General features: G+C 43.5%; 1 protein-coding gene across 1 annotated transcript in view; it reads left to right on the top strand.

The window, feature by feature from the left end:
* Positions 1–12626, top strand: part of SPEG (striated muscle enriched protein kinase) — a 174049-nt gene that overhangs the window by 108165 nt on the left and 53258 nt on the right. Inside the window, 5 exon segments of the mRNA XM_042458763.1 lie at positions 5100–5258; positions 6176–6365; positions 9233–9462; positions 11015–11134; positions 11623–11727. Coding sequence (XP_042314697.1) covers positions 5100–5258; positions 6176–6365; positions 9233–9462; positions 11015–11134; positions 11623–11727 — 804 coding nt within the window.

Genomic DNA, 12626 nt, shown 5'->3' on the forward strand with positions numbered 1-12626 from the left:
TTTTATGCCAGTACTCAGGGCAGTGGTGTTCTGAAGACAACTGACAACTGATATCATAAAAAAAGTTTCAATATATCACGTAAGGGTTTAAACTGAAACAGTGGAATAAAAACATACCCTAAAGAAACATAACAGTTCAGATAGAATCATGGAATCATAGAGTTGGAAGAGATCACAAGGGCCATCCAGTCCAACCCCCTGCCATGCAGGAAATCTCAATCAAAGCACCCCCAACAGATGGCCATCCAGCCTCTGTTTGATAACCTCCAAAGAAGGAGATTCCACCACTGAGGCAGCGTGTTCCATTGCTGAACAGCTCTTACCATCAGGAAGTTCTTCCTAATGTTTAGATGGAATCTCTTGTCCTGTAACTTTCATCCATTGCTCTGTGCCCTAGTCTCTGGAGCAGTAGAAAATATGACATCCCTTCAAATATTTAAACATGGCTATCATGTCACACCTTAACCTTCTCTCCTCCAGGCTAAACAAACCCAGCTCCCTAAGCCATTCCTCGTAGGGGATGATTTCCAGATCATTCACCATTAAGATCACCCTTCTCTGGATACACTCCAGCTTTTCCACATCCTTCTTGAATAGTAGTGCCCAGACCTGGACACAATATACCAGGTGAGGCCTGACCAAAGCAAAATAGAGTGGTACTATTACTTCCCTTGATCTATACACTATATTTATCTTGGTACAGCCTAGAATTGCACTGGCTTTCTTAGCTGCTGCATCACATAGTTGACACATGTTCAGCCTGTGGTCCACACTGGCCCTTATCACACAAGGGGTTTTGCAGCTCAGTTCCGGAGTCACTATTGGTCCAGCCATGCGAATTCACATTATATCGTGATGTATTATCACACCTGATTGCTTTCTATGGGGGGTTGTTCCGATGCGGATCCACAGTCAAGCTGGACTGACTCCTCATTTCTATGAATTCGGTAACAAGTGAATTCACAAAAATTGCTTTGATTTTACTCTGAATTGGTCTGGTATGAAATACAACTTTGCTTCCATCCCGGTACCCCAAACCTCCAAGGTCCCATATTTTCCATGATACTGTGCTGCAATTTTGCCCCATTTGCTTCTGGTACTCCCCCCGCCCCCCGCTTCCATTGCTGCCGAGGGGAAATGCAGTTGTTTCCAATGCTGCTGGGGAAAGGGCAGAGAGCTACTAGGGAATGAATGTATACACATTTTAATGTGGACAGGAGACATGCTGGTGAGGAGGGGGAAAGCGGTTGTTTCCAATGCCGTTGGGGAAGGCTGCTTGTGTGACTTGAAAAAAACAGACCATATATCCCATAGAAAGGCTGTTTGTGTGGTTGCAAAAATAGACCATATATCCCAGAAAAAGAGTGCTAGTTTGGGTGCCAAAACAGACTCTAAAGCCCACAGAACATAATAATAATAATAATAAATTTTATTTATACCCCGCCCTTCCATAGATATGATCAGGGCGGCTTACAAGATTTAAAAACATTACAATACAAGGTTAAAATCTAATATAACAATTAAAAACAATACTACAAAAAACGAAAAACAAAAAACAAAAAACAGGAACAGGAAAACAGTAAAATGGGAAAATACACATGTCAGGGGCAGAAGAAATGAAGATAAAACACCGATCCAGGGTCAATAGGGAAAAAGGAAAAGGGGGAGGAAAATAGATAGACAAATTAAGGTGGGAAGGCCAGCCGAAAAAGGTATGTTTTCAACTGTTTTTTAAAAACAGCTAATGAGGCGGCGAAGCGAAGCTCTACAGGGAGCTTATTCCAGAGGGGAGGGGCAGCAGTAGTAAAAGCTCTCTGTGAGGTCCGTATATGTTTGGACCTAGGGACCTCCAACAGTTTAGTCCCGGAAGTTCTGAGTGTGCGAGGCGGATTATATGGGGAGAGGCAGTCCTCCAAGTACCCTGGGCCCAAGCCATTTAGGGCTTTATAGGTCAAAACCAACACCTTGTATTGAGCTCGGAAGCGAATAGGCAGCCAGTGAAGATCTTTTAGAATAGGTGTTACATGGTCCGATCTGGAACTACCAGCGACCAATCTGGCTGCCATATTCTGCACCAATTGCAGCTTCCGGGTTTGGTACAAGGGTTGCCCCATGTAGAGCGCATTGCAGAAATCCAATCGAGAGGTTACCAAAGCATGTACAACAGTTTCTAGGTCCTTTCGGTCCAGGTAGGGACGCAGCTGGCGTATCAGCCGAAGCTGATAACAAGCACTCCTGACCGTCGCATCCACCTGAGGAGTCAGCTGGAGCGACGAATCAAGGAGCACTCCCAAGCTGCGCACCGAGCCCTTCAGGGGGAGCGTGACCCCGTTCAGGACCGGGTGACAGATCTCACCACCCGAAACCGGGGAACCTATCACCAGTACTTCCGTTTTCCCTGGATTCACGCTGAGTTTGTTCTCCCTCATCCAGCATGAAGCCATCATTCACGTGAGGCTATCATTCACGTGAAAGTGGAACTAGGAAGTGGCCCCCTTCTTTACCCCGGAAGTGCAAAGGTTCACGATGTGTTCAGACCCCACTGAGCATGCGCAAGGGTCCCAATTCTAATAGTTGAATCCGCATGGTATATACTGGTGTGGTAATTCAATGTGCACTCGCTTCGCTTTGACCCAGTAATTACCACAATTTTACTCTTCACATGTGATAGTTCATCACGTGAATTGCCTTGGATTCAAAGTGACTCTGCTATGGAAGCACTTCGGTTTAGAGTTCCAGTATCACGTGTGATAAACACGTAAGACTCCTAAATCCCTTTTGCATATATTACCGTCAAGCCAGGTGTCCCCCATCCTGTATCTATACATTTCATTTTTACTGCCCAAGTGTAGTATCCTACATTTCTCCTTATTGAAATTCATTTTGTTAGTTTTGTCCCAGCTTTCTAAACTGTTAAGGTCATTTTGAATTCTGATCCTATCCTCTGGGGTATTAGTAACTCCTCCTAATTTAGTGTCAGCTACAAATTTGATAGACATGCCCTCTATTCTACCATTTACGTAATTGATAAAGCTGTTGAATAGCACTGGGCCCAGGACAGATCCAGGTGGCACCCCACTAGCCACTTCTCTCCAGGATGAAGAGGAGCCATTGTTGAGTATCCTTTGGTGCAGTCAGTCTACCAATTACAAATCCACCTAACAGTTGCACTGTCTAGCCCACCTTTTATTAGCTTTTTTTCTAAAAGGAGGTCCTTGTCACGAAAGACCTTGCCAAAGGCCTTACTGAAATCAAAATATGCTACATCCACAGCATTTCCTTCATCTACCAAACTTGTGACTCTATCAAAAAAGAGAGAGATAAGATTAGTCTGGTATGACTTATTCTTGAGAAACCCATGCTGACTATTAGTAATGATGGCATTGCTTTCTAAGTGGTTACAGGCTGTCTGTTTAATGATTTGCACTAGAATCTTTCCTGGTATCGATATTATGCTGACTGGGAGATAGTTATTTGGGCCTCCTCCCCTCCTTTTTTTTTTTTTTTTTTTTGGAAAATGGAGACAATATTTGCCCTTCTCCAGTCTGCTGGGATCTCTACTGTACTCCAGGAATTGTCAAAGACTGACAATGGTTCTGAGCAGTGGCACCCTCATTCCAGGTGTCACCCAGTGGGAGTGTTGGGGTGTGATGCCAGGGGATTAGTGTTGGCCAAAAGGATCCCAGGCTTTCTCCCTGGGAGCAAGCCTTGGGTTGGAGCTACCAGCAGGAGCGCAGATTGCATGGAAAGAAACCTATCATCCATCTTCCCCGAACTTCAGTCAAATTCAGTCTGATTCACTTATTCAGTCTCCTGATACTGTACTTATTCCATTGTTTCTATATGTATACCGTCGACCCTTCTTATACGCGGAAAAAAGCATACACAATTTGAAAATGTTCAAAAAAGTATACATTTCAAATATCAAACCTTGAGTTTCCATTTTTTATATGGGACACCATTTTGCTATGTCATTATATTTAATGGGACTTGAACATACACAAATTTTGTTATACACAGGGGATCTTGGAACCAAACTCCAGTGTATAACAAGGGTCTACTGTACTAGGGTTGACAGAGTGAAAACTGGAGATGGCTTCTGTACTTTTAATGGTTGTATGGAAGAAAGAATTTGGGCAGGTATTATTTGCTCCCTTTTCTACACAACCATTAAAGGTACAGGAGCTGTCTTCCATTTTTAGTTTGGCTTTCCTAATTACACTGCCCTGGTTATCAAGGAACAGAAACATTTAGGAGAAATAAATAGGTAGTTCTTTTTATTCTTGAGCCTAAGGTGGGCAAATGCAAAAACCTCTCATTCACATTTTATTCATATCACTCACATTTTCTCTCAGAGATGCAGGTATGGATAATCTCAATCAGGGAGGTTACAGGTTTGAATTTACAGGATCTCAGCAGAGCAGTGGAGCACAGTGAGTCTTGGAGGTGTCCCATCCACAGGAGCGCCAAGAATCGGGGACAACTTGAGGGCATCTAACGACAAATTACAACAACAAAAGCAGTGACAGAAAAAAGTTGATCCAATCTAATTCTATCTCCTAGAAGCCCATGCTCATAGGTCCTGGAGAGAATTAGAGATATTGGAAGTCTGAGAAACAATGTTGAGGGTGTTTATTTAAGATTCAGTATCATCTTAAATGCCTTTCAGCTTTAGAGGAAGGCAATAGTAAAGCCCCTCTAAATAAATCTGGCCAAGAAAACCCTGTGTTAGGTTTGCTTTAGGGTCATCATAAGTAGGAAATGACTTCAAGGCACAGAAGAACAATAAAGCAGCTTAAATATCAATTCTTCATTCTTAAATCCCTAGCCCACCTTCTTTCTTAATAACCTAACCATCCACACACAGAGTTTCCCTTATTATCCTTCTGTCCTCAGTACCTCATAAGCATAAACATTCTCACAATCACCTCATGTTCAAGAGAAAAAGCACAAGCTTGTCTCACAAACTCCTGTCCCCATTCTGATGCAGGCTTCTGACTGTGGTGTCTCTGGTGATGCTGAGGCCTTTAGACATGAAGGAGAGGTTGTTTTCAAGGTTCTCTGAATATCAGTAGCTCACCATCTACTGTGTTTTACAGATGAGCTGACATGCAGTGCCAAGTTGACAGTCTGGCCATCACACCAGCCACTCTTCACCCGCAAACTGGAGTCTGTGGCTGTGGTAGAAGGACGTGCAGCGCGGTTTGACTGCAAGATCAGTGGGGACCCCTCACCAACCACAACCTGGACACGTTTTGGTAATTGTTCCCATTAGGGATGGGTGAGAATTTTATTTGGTTCATTTTCTCCATAAGAACTTCCCCAAATTTGTAATCTTCCCTTACATTTGACAGAAAGAATTTGAGGAGTTTAAATCAATGGCCAGATTCATCTGTCCAAGCAGAGATTTGAATCTTCAAGCATTCAACCATGTTAGGGTTGTTGACTGTTTTTGAGAGAGTTTTCATCATTAACAGCTATATGGTAGAGACATGTGCAACATGAGCCTCTTTATACTGGGTATACCTATACGTATTTCATTTGGCCAAGAACTTACCTATTTTGAAATTATCTTCATAAATTTGAGTGAAAGAAACAAAACTTACAATAATTTGAATGCAGGAGGAAGCAAAACTGATAGATTCATTTTTCTCTGCTACAGGAGACTTTGAATTATTTGGTACTCTAAATTCAAGCTGTCTTGGCTATGATGAAAGGGCAAATATGTGCAAGACTACTTCCCATCTATTCATGTCCACTTTGGTGATGTTGACGGAGTAAGCCATAAGGTCCATGATTCTCAAGTTCATGGTGGCCCTTACCCAATGGATACCTAGTTCCCACCTCTGAACCTAACTATAGTTCTGAATGACATGACCATGTGTAACTGACCTAGAGGTTGGTGATGGAAGAAGTCTCCCATATTTGCAGTAAGACTAATGTGTATGGTATAATATGCCCTAGCTGCTGCCGTTCCATCAACTTCAAGGTACCTCTTACAACTAACTCTAGGAAGGAAGGAGAAAGCAAGGGAATTCTATCAACTATGGGTCATAATTGTCCTTCTTTTTCCTATGGTAGTCCAAATGCAACTCACATCTGTCAAGGGTGAGTTCCTCTCTGTGTACTCTCCTCAGTTTTGGGCCAGATTATGACTGTGGTGTGTCTGATACAGGTCAGCCTGTGCAAGAAGGCGAAACAGCACGTGTCTACCAGGATGGGGGACTGCACTCTCTGGTCCTCCTGCACGTGAGCTCAGAGGATGAGGGGCAGTATGGTGTGACTGCCAACAACAAGCATGGCCAAGCTGAATGCACTGCAGAACTGTATGTGGAGGAGCCACGTCCGGCAGCCAGCTCTCAGATGTGAGTGTGAGAAGGGAGGGTGATAGAGTGGGGTGGCAATTTCTGAAACATACCATTAAGTAGCAGACATGGGCAGTTTGGGGCATTTTAATACTTTCTGTAGTGAAGACATTGCCTGAAGACAGGTCCTTATTATAATTTGGTTATGTTGATCTAATCTATTATTCATATAAGCCCTGGAGCTCTATTATTTCTGGAATGTATTTAAGATTGGGGTATTTTAGATCCTCCAGATGAAAAGATTAGTATTATTTGTTTTCTTTGGCTTCTAACTACTGAGATTTTTATTTCCTCCCAGCTCTGGCTTAACATTAGGCAAAGAACAGCTGAAAACTATTCTTATATAGCAGCCTTGCCTAAAACTTGGCACTTCTCTGGATATGTTGAACCACAACATCCATCATTTTCAGATAGCAAGACTGGTGGGACATGTAGTCCAACACATAGTCCTGGTGGCATGATGGTTAAATGCCAGTATTGCAGCCAAAACATTGTGAATTCAATCCAGGTTGACTCAGCCTTCCATCCTTTCGTAGGTCAGAAAAATGAGTACCCTGCTTGTTGGGGCAATTGGCTAATACATTGTAAACTGCTTAGAGAGTGCTTAGCACTATAAAATGGTATAAAAATGTAAGTGCTATTGCTATTGTTATAGTTCAGCATATGCCCTGTTGGGAGAGGCTTCTATGTAATATTAACTTATTAGTCTTAAACGGATTGCTCTGTTGACATAGGTGAATGAATTATCCCCCCCACCCTTTCCTGAATTGCTAAATCTGGGAGTCGCTCTGTATTCATGAGAACCAGATCCAGTTGCTATTCTCACTGGCCCAAGCTGATATGCAGCTCTTTGGAATGTAGTCTATATCACATTGGCTCCCAAGCACGCACACACAGCCAGACACACAAACACATACACACATAAATAAAGGATGTCTTTGTGGGAATGGGCCTTGCTTGCAGCCCTCACAGGCTTCCTCGGGGTATTTTATTTCTGTTATCCAGTTCCAGGTTTTGTAAATGCATATTTTTCAGAGCATAGATCCCCTTATGCATGAGCAGTTATGATTAGCATGCTTAAAACAAGGGACATTAGCGAGACAAAATAAAGACATTTTATATTAAGGCCAATTGAACTGATTACATATAACATGCAGGAGAACCAGGAGAGTTAATCAGTTGCAACAGAGAATAACAGATATTTCTGGCACCACATAAGAACAGGCAGTTATCTGAGTGTCCAGGAGAGTGAGACATATTATCCAGACAACCAAGATATTGTCTTGATTGCACAAACAGCTCAGCTTTCATTAGAGCCAACCATTTTCCATTCCTCCTAAATGCAGAGAAAGTCCTGAACACTTCAATATGCAGTATAGTACCCCGTTTAATGCATGAGCTTATTGCATTAACAAATAAGCCGTCTTACCTCTTCTGGCTTAAATTCAGGATCCGGGATGCCCCCAGATGTTATCATACCTAAATCACCACCAATCTAGCCAGGATTCTGCCACCCGGATGCATTCTGGGTCAAAGCCTCACTCAGCCAGCACTTTTTTGAAGGTTTCAACCCAGGATGCATCAAGGCAGCAGCATCCTGGCTAGATCGGCAGCAATTTAGGTATGATAACACCCGGGGGCATCCTGGATCCTGAATTCAAGCCAGAAGAAGTAAACCGGCTTATTTGTTAATGCGATAAGCTCTGCAATCAGGATACTATCCCATGGCTGGCAAAAGCTGCTCCTTTGGTGATAAGGAGCAATTTTTGGTATTCATGGCACAGCATGCAGCATGCTTATTGAAGTAAATGGGGTGCCAATTGTTCCAAGACAGTGTGAAGATAACTAGAGCACTGTAATTTCCTATTTGCAAAGCTGCCTGAGAGAAGTGTATTCCCCAGCTGATTTCTCATTGCATCCTTGGTGATCTCAGCAGTTGGTTACGAAATGAAACAGCTGGGATTCCAGAGTCCCTGTCCCACTCCCAACCTCCCACAACAGGATGGGATTGACCCAGCCATCATTCAGCAATCCACGTCTATATTTTCACCACCCCTTGGGAATCTCTTGATTTCCAGTTCTTAACACTGAATATTCCAGTGCTGTGATGCATTTTGTTTTGAACATCCTGCCATGGTTATTCCAGTGAAACATGACCTTTGGTTCCTTATGAAGGTCACTTTCTCTGTGCTCAGTCAGAGTAGGGCAGGAATGGGCAAATGGAGCAGGCCCAGAGGTCAATTTTCCCTCTTTGGGACTCCCCTTGGCAAAATGGACTGCCAAAAGTGCCAAAAAGATACCCCGCAATACTTCCACCTATTGGAAGTCTTCTAAAAATGTTAAACAGTACCTGGGCAGGAAGAACACAGAACATATTCAAAATATGGATGTCCACTCCTGGAGGCTTTCTGAAGGGGAAATTCACCTGCATTTGACCAATGAACCAGTGGTGATAGGGAATTTTAATAAATAATAATAAATAATAAAAAAATTATTTCTATCCCGGCCCTCTGTCCGAGACAACCAGGGTGGCTTACAAGTTAAAACAGTACAGTCCCAAATTCCAGTATCCCATTCCCCCCTAAAAATAACAATTAAACAATTCACAGTTTAAAACATACCTTAAAATAAACAATCAAACAGTGGCTATAGCAGATTCAGGGTGGTAAGAGGCTAAGAGCCAGAGAAACAGCCAGGGGGCTCATGTGGCCTGAGGGCTGGCCTCTGCTCACTACCCACAGAAAAAAAGTAACTTGCTCCCTCTGTGATTATCCTTTGTGGGCTCCTGTGATCTGCCACATGAGCATGGTGGCCGCCCTGTGGTATAACTAGCTGTTGTCATTTAGATATCTCTCTTTCCCTTGCAGCTCCAAGCTGGAAAAGATGCCATCCATCCCTGAGGAGCCAGAGCAAGGGGAGAGTGAAGTAGAACGGTTCACCATGCCAGACTTCTTGCGGCCACTCCATGACCTGGATGTGTTGGAATCCAAGGAGGCTGTGCTAGAGTGCCAAGTAGCTGGGCTGCCCTACCCCACCATCACCTGGTTCCATAATGGCCGGCGCATTGAGAGCACTGATGAGCGCAGGATGATGCAGTGTATGCTCCTTCCCTTGGGTTTCCCATGCACATATATGTACAGGAACTGCCATGTAAAACAGGGCTTGGAGGACTACCTTTGAGCCAGGTATCCACTACCTCCTGGGTCACCTTCCTGCCAACTGCAGCTCCTGCTCAATACCATTGCCTGGTTATTTACTGGCAAAGGAAAGAGATGGGTAGCTATGCTGGCAGAAGTGCCTCCTCCTCCCCCTTCTTTTTTCTTGCCCAAATCTTCTCAGCCAGAAAAAAAGGCAAGTGAGCAGGGGGGCAGCGATGCAGAGAGAAGCTGGGATGGGAGAGTGGGGTGTCCTGATAGTAGGTGCCCTGTGGGCCCAAGAGCTACAGCAAATGCCTCAGCTTGCCAACCTCTGGCATCAACCCAGATAGGAAAGCACCAACAGAAATTGGGGTACCATCTGAGCCCTTTCTCACTGCAAACTAAAAGAAGACAGTACTCAATTGAAGGAAGATACCGAAATATAGCCTTTAGGGCTGAAGAGTGGGGTATAAATACCATAATAAATAAAAAATAAAATAAATAAAATATATTGGTACATGAAATGGAAAAATTAAGTGACACCCATCTGCTCCCTTTACAAATTAATATGGGGATAATCAATGAATACGTTTTCCTCTCAGGGATGGCCCTGGCACTAGAATGAAGCAGTCCACTCAGGTAGTATATATTATTGACAGTAGAGGCAGTTTCCTCACTTTTTTTCATCCCATCCCAACCCTTTGTAGAGGACAGAGCTATGTGTGCCACACCGCCTGTCCTGCACCCTCCAAAACTAGCTTGCTGCTCTCAGTTGTGGAGGAAGATGCTATCCCATCAGCAATCTTCAAGTAAGATTTTCCCTGCAGTTTCTGTTAGCTTCTATATGGAGATGAGTCATCTTGTTTTTCACCTCAGGCATCAAAATGTTTTCAGCCAGCCCTGTCTCCTACTGAATTCCCATAGAAATGGACAGCTATGTTCCTACTTGTACAGCTCCTAGATGGGTGGATGCTAATGTCATTTTAAAAAAAACAACCAGTTGTGCCAGCTTCTCCTTAATATATATTTGTGGTGTGAAAACACTAGAGGGTTTCAAATGAAGACAATTATTATTTCTTTGGTAACCTTTGTAACTCTCACAAGACAGGGTGATCCTGTGGTAGCCTCTGGAAACACTCACAGCGTGAACCATGCCCAACTTAGGTTAGATTTTGTATGCCTCCCTTTTTGCTCCTTTCTAGGGACTCTTTTGCTTGTTCCTTCTGTCACACCTTGCAGCATGGTAGTTTGAGAGATGGTTGGTATCATGGTTGATTTGTTTACTCCCATCTAATGCCCACCAAATCAGTAAGACAGCATGTCCTTACCATTAGCCCCTGTAAGATTCCCACCTCTCTCCCAACATGCATCTCTCATTTCCCCAAGAACATGTCTGCCACTCTCTTGTGTATGTGTGTTCCTATTCCTTCCTACAAGGATTGTGTGATCCTGGTCTCTGCTCCTTCCTTTCCCTCCCCTCCCAACTCTTCTGTCTTCCATTGTCCTTTGCAGACAAAGATGTGCACCGCTTGGTCTTCCCCTCTGTCAGTCATGCCCATGCCGGGGTCTATAAAAGCGTCATTGCCAACAAAGTGGGCAAGGCCACCTGCTATGCACACCTCTACGTCACAGGTAAGGATGAAAGGTAGTGAGGAGATCTCCTTATCTGAACTAACACTCTAGTGTTGGGTATGATGGAAATTGTAGCCCAAACATCTGGAAAGTTGTGGCAAAACCACTGTCCCCCTCTGTAGCAGTAGCTGCAGGCAATTTTGGTTCTTTGACTTTATAGTAGTGCATGTTTTTTAAATACTTCTCAGTTTTCATTTTCTGGTTCTTTGACTTTATGGTAGTGCATATTTTTTGATACTTCTCAGTTTTCATTTCCTGATCTCCTATGTGTGGGAGACACCATGATATTCTTGGGTCCTGACACCCATTGATGAAAGTAACTGAAGCACCCATTAACTGAAAATAAGCACTGAGGTTTCAGAATCCTCCGGTAAAGTTGGTGGAGCAGGGAGGGATGAGGAAATATGATTTCAGATTAGAAAGCAGACAATATTGTTTCTTTGCCTTTTCCTGTGCTCTCTGAGGTGTTCATGCTTTGTCTCTTACAGATGTGGTGCCCACACCCCCTGATGGACCACCTTCCATAGTTGCTGTCACTGGCCGAGCTGTCACATTGAAATGGAACAAGCCCAAGTGGCTTGATTCAGCCATTGGTAAGCAAGGCCAGGAAGATGAGTTAGTGGGTATGAGACTATGAAGAAGGCGGGTTTCCAAGGTACCAAACAGGGGAATCTTGTATATGAAGAAGTCACAGAACATGAACTGCCTGGTGATTTCTGTTGCTTGTGTTCTCTTTGTGGGGAGCAGGCTGTCTTTGCTGAGACAACTGGCTTTTGTCACTGGACAGATCCCTGCACAATCTGGCACTTGTATCGCAAACAAAGCCCACACGAACTGACAGCTGTCATTTATGTGTTATACAGCCCACTCACTCTGTATGCTGCTGGTAGGAATGGGGGTGTTACATATTTTCATAAATTAATTCTAAAGTGTGTTAAAATGAGCACTGATTAGTTTTTGTCAGGATCTATTAACTCTGTCCTGCTCTCAAACAAATTTGATTTAAGAAGAGCTGGATTTTGTGGCCTATACAGCACATAGGCAAATTATATTATTTTATATAATTTATTGTGCAGTTGTTACTGTTCTGCATAATTCATTCTGGAGCTACCTTGTTTTCTGCTGCTCCAGAGAGTAGGACCCGGAGCAATGGATGCAAGTTACAGGAAAAGAGATTCCACCTCAACATTAGGAGGAACTTCCTGACAGTAAGGGCTGTTCAACAGTGGAACAAACTCCCTTGGAGTGTAGTGGAGTCTCCTTCTTTAGAGGTCTTCAAACAGAGGCTGGATGGCCATCTGTCAGGGATGCTTTGATTGAGATTTCCTGCATGGCAGGGGGTTGGACTGGATGGCTCTTGTGGTCTCTTCCATCTCTATGATTCTATGCTAGTCATAAAAAAGAGGAATGTGTTGTATTGGCAAACAAATCTCACAACTTCTCATCCCCCCAAAATCTGATCAGCTACCTGAAGAGTTCAGAAGATACTGCT

The sequence above is a fragment of the Sceloporus undulatus genome, chromosome 1 (genome assembly GCF_019175285.1).
Source record: "Sceloporus undulatus isolate JIND9_A2432 ecotype Alabama chromosome 1, SceUnd_v1.1, whole genome shotgun sequence".
NCBI lineage: Eukaryota > Metazoa > Chordata > Lepidosauria > Squamata > Phrynosomatidae > Sceloporus > Sceloporus undulatus.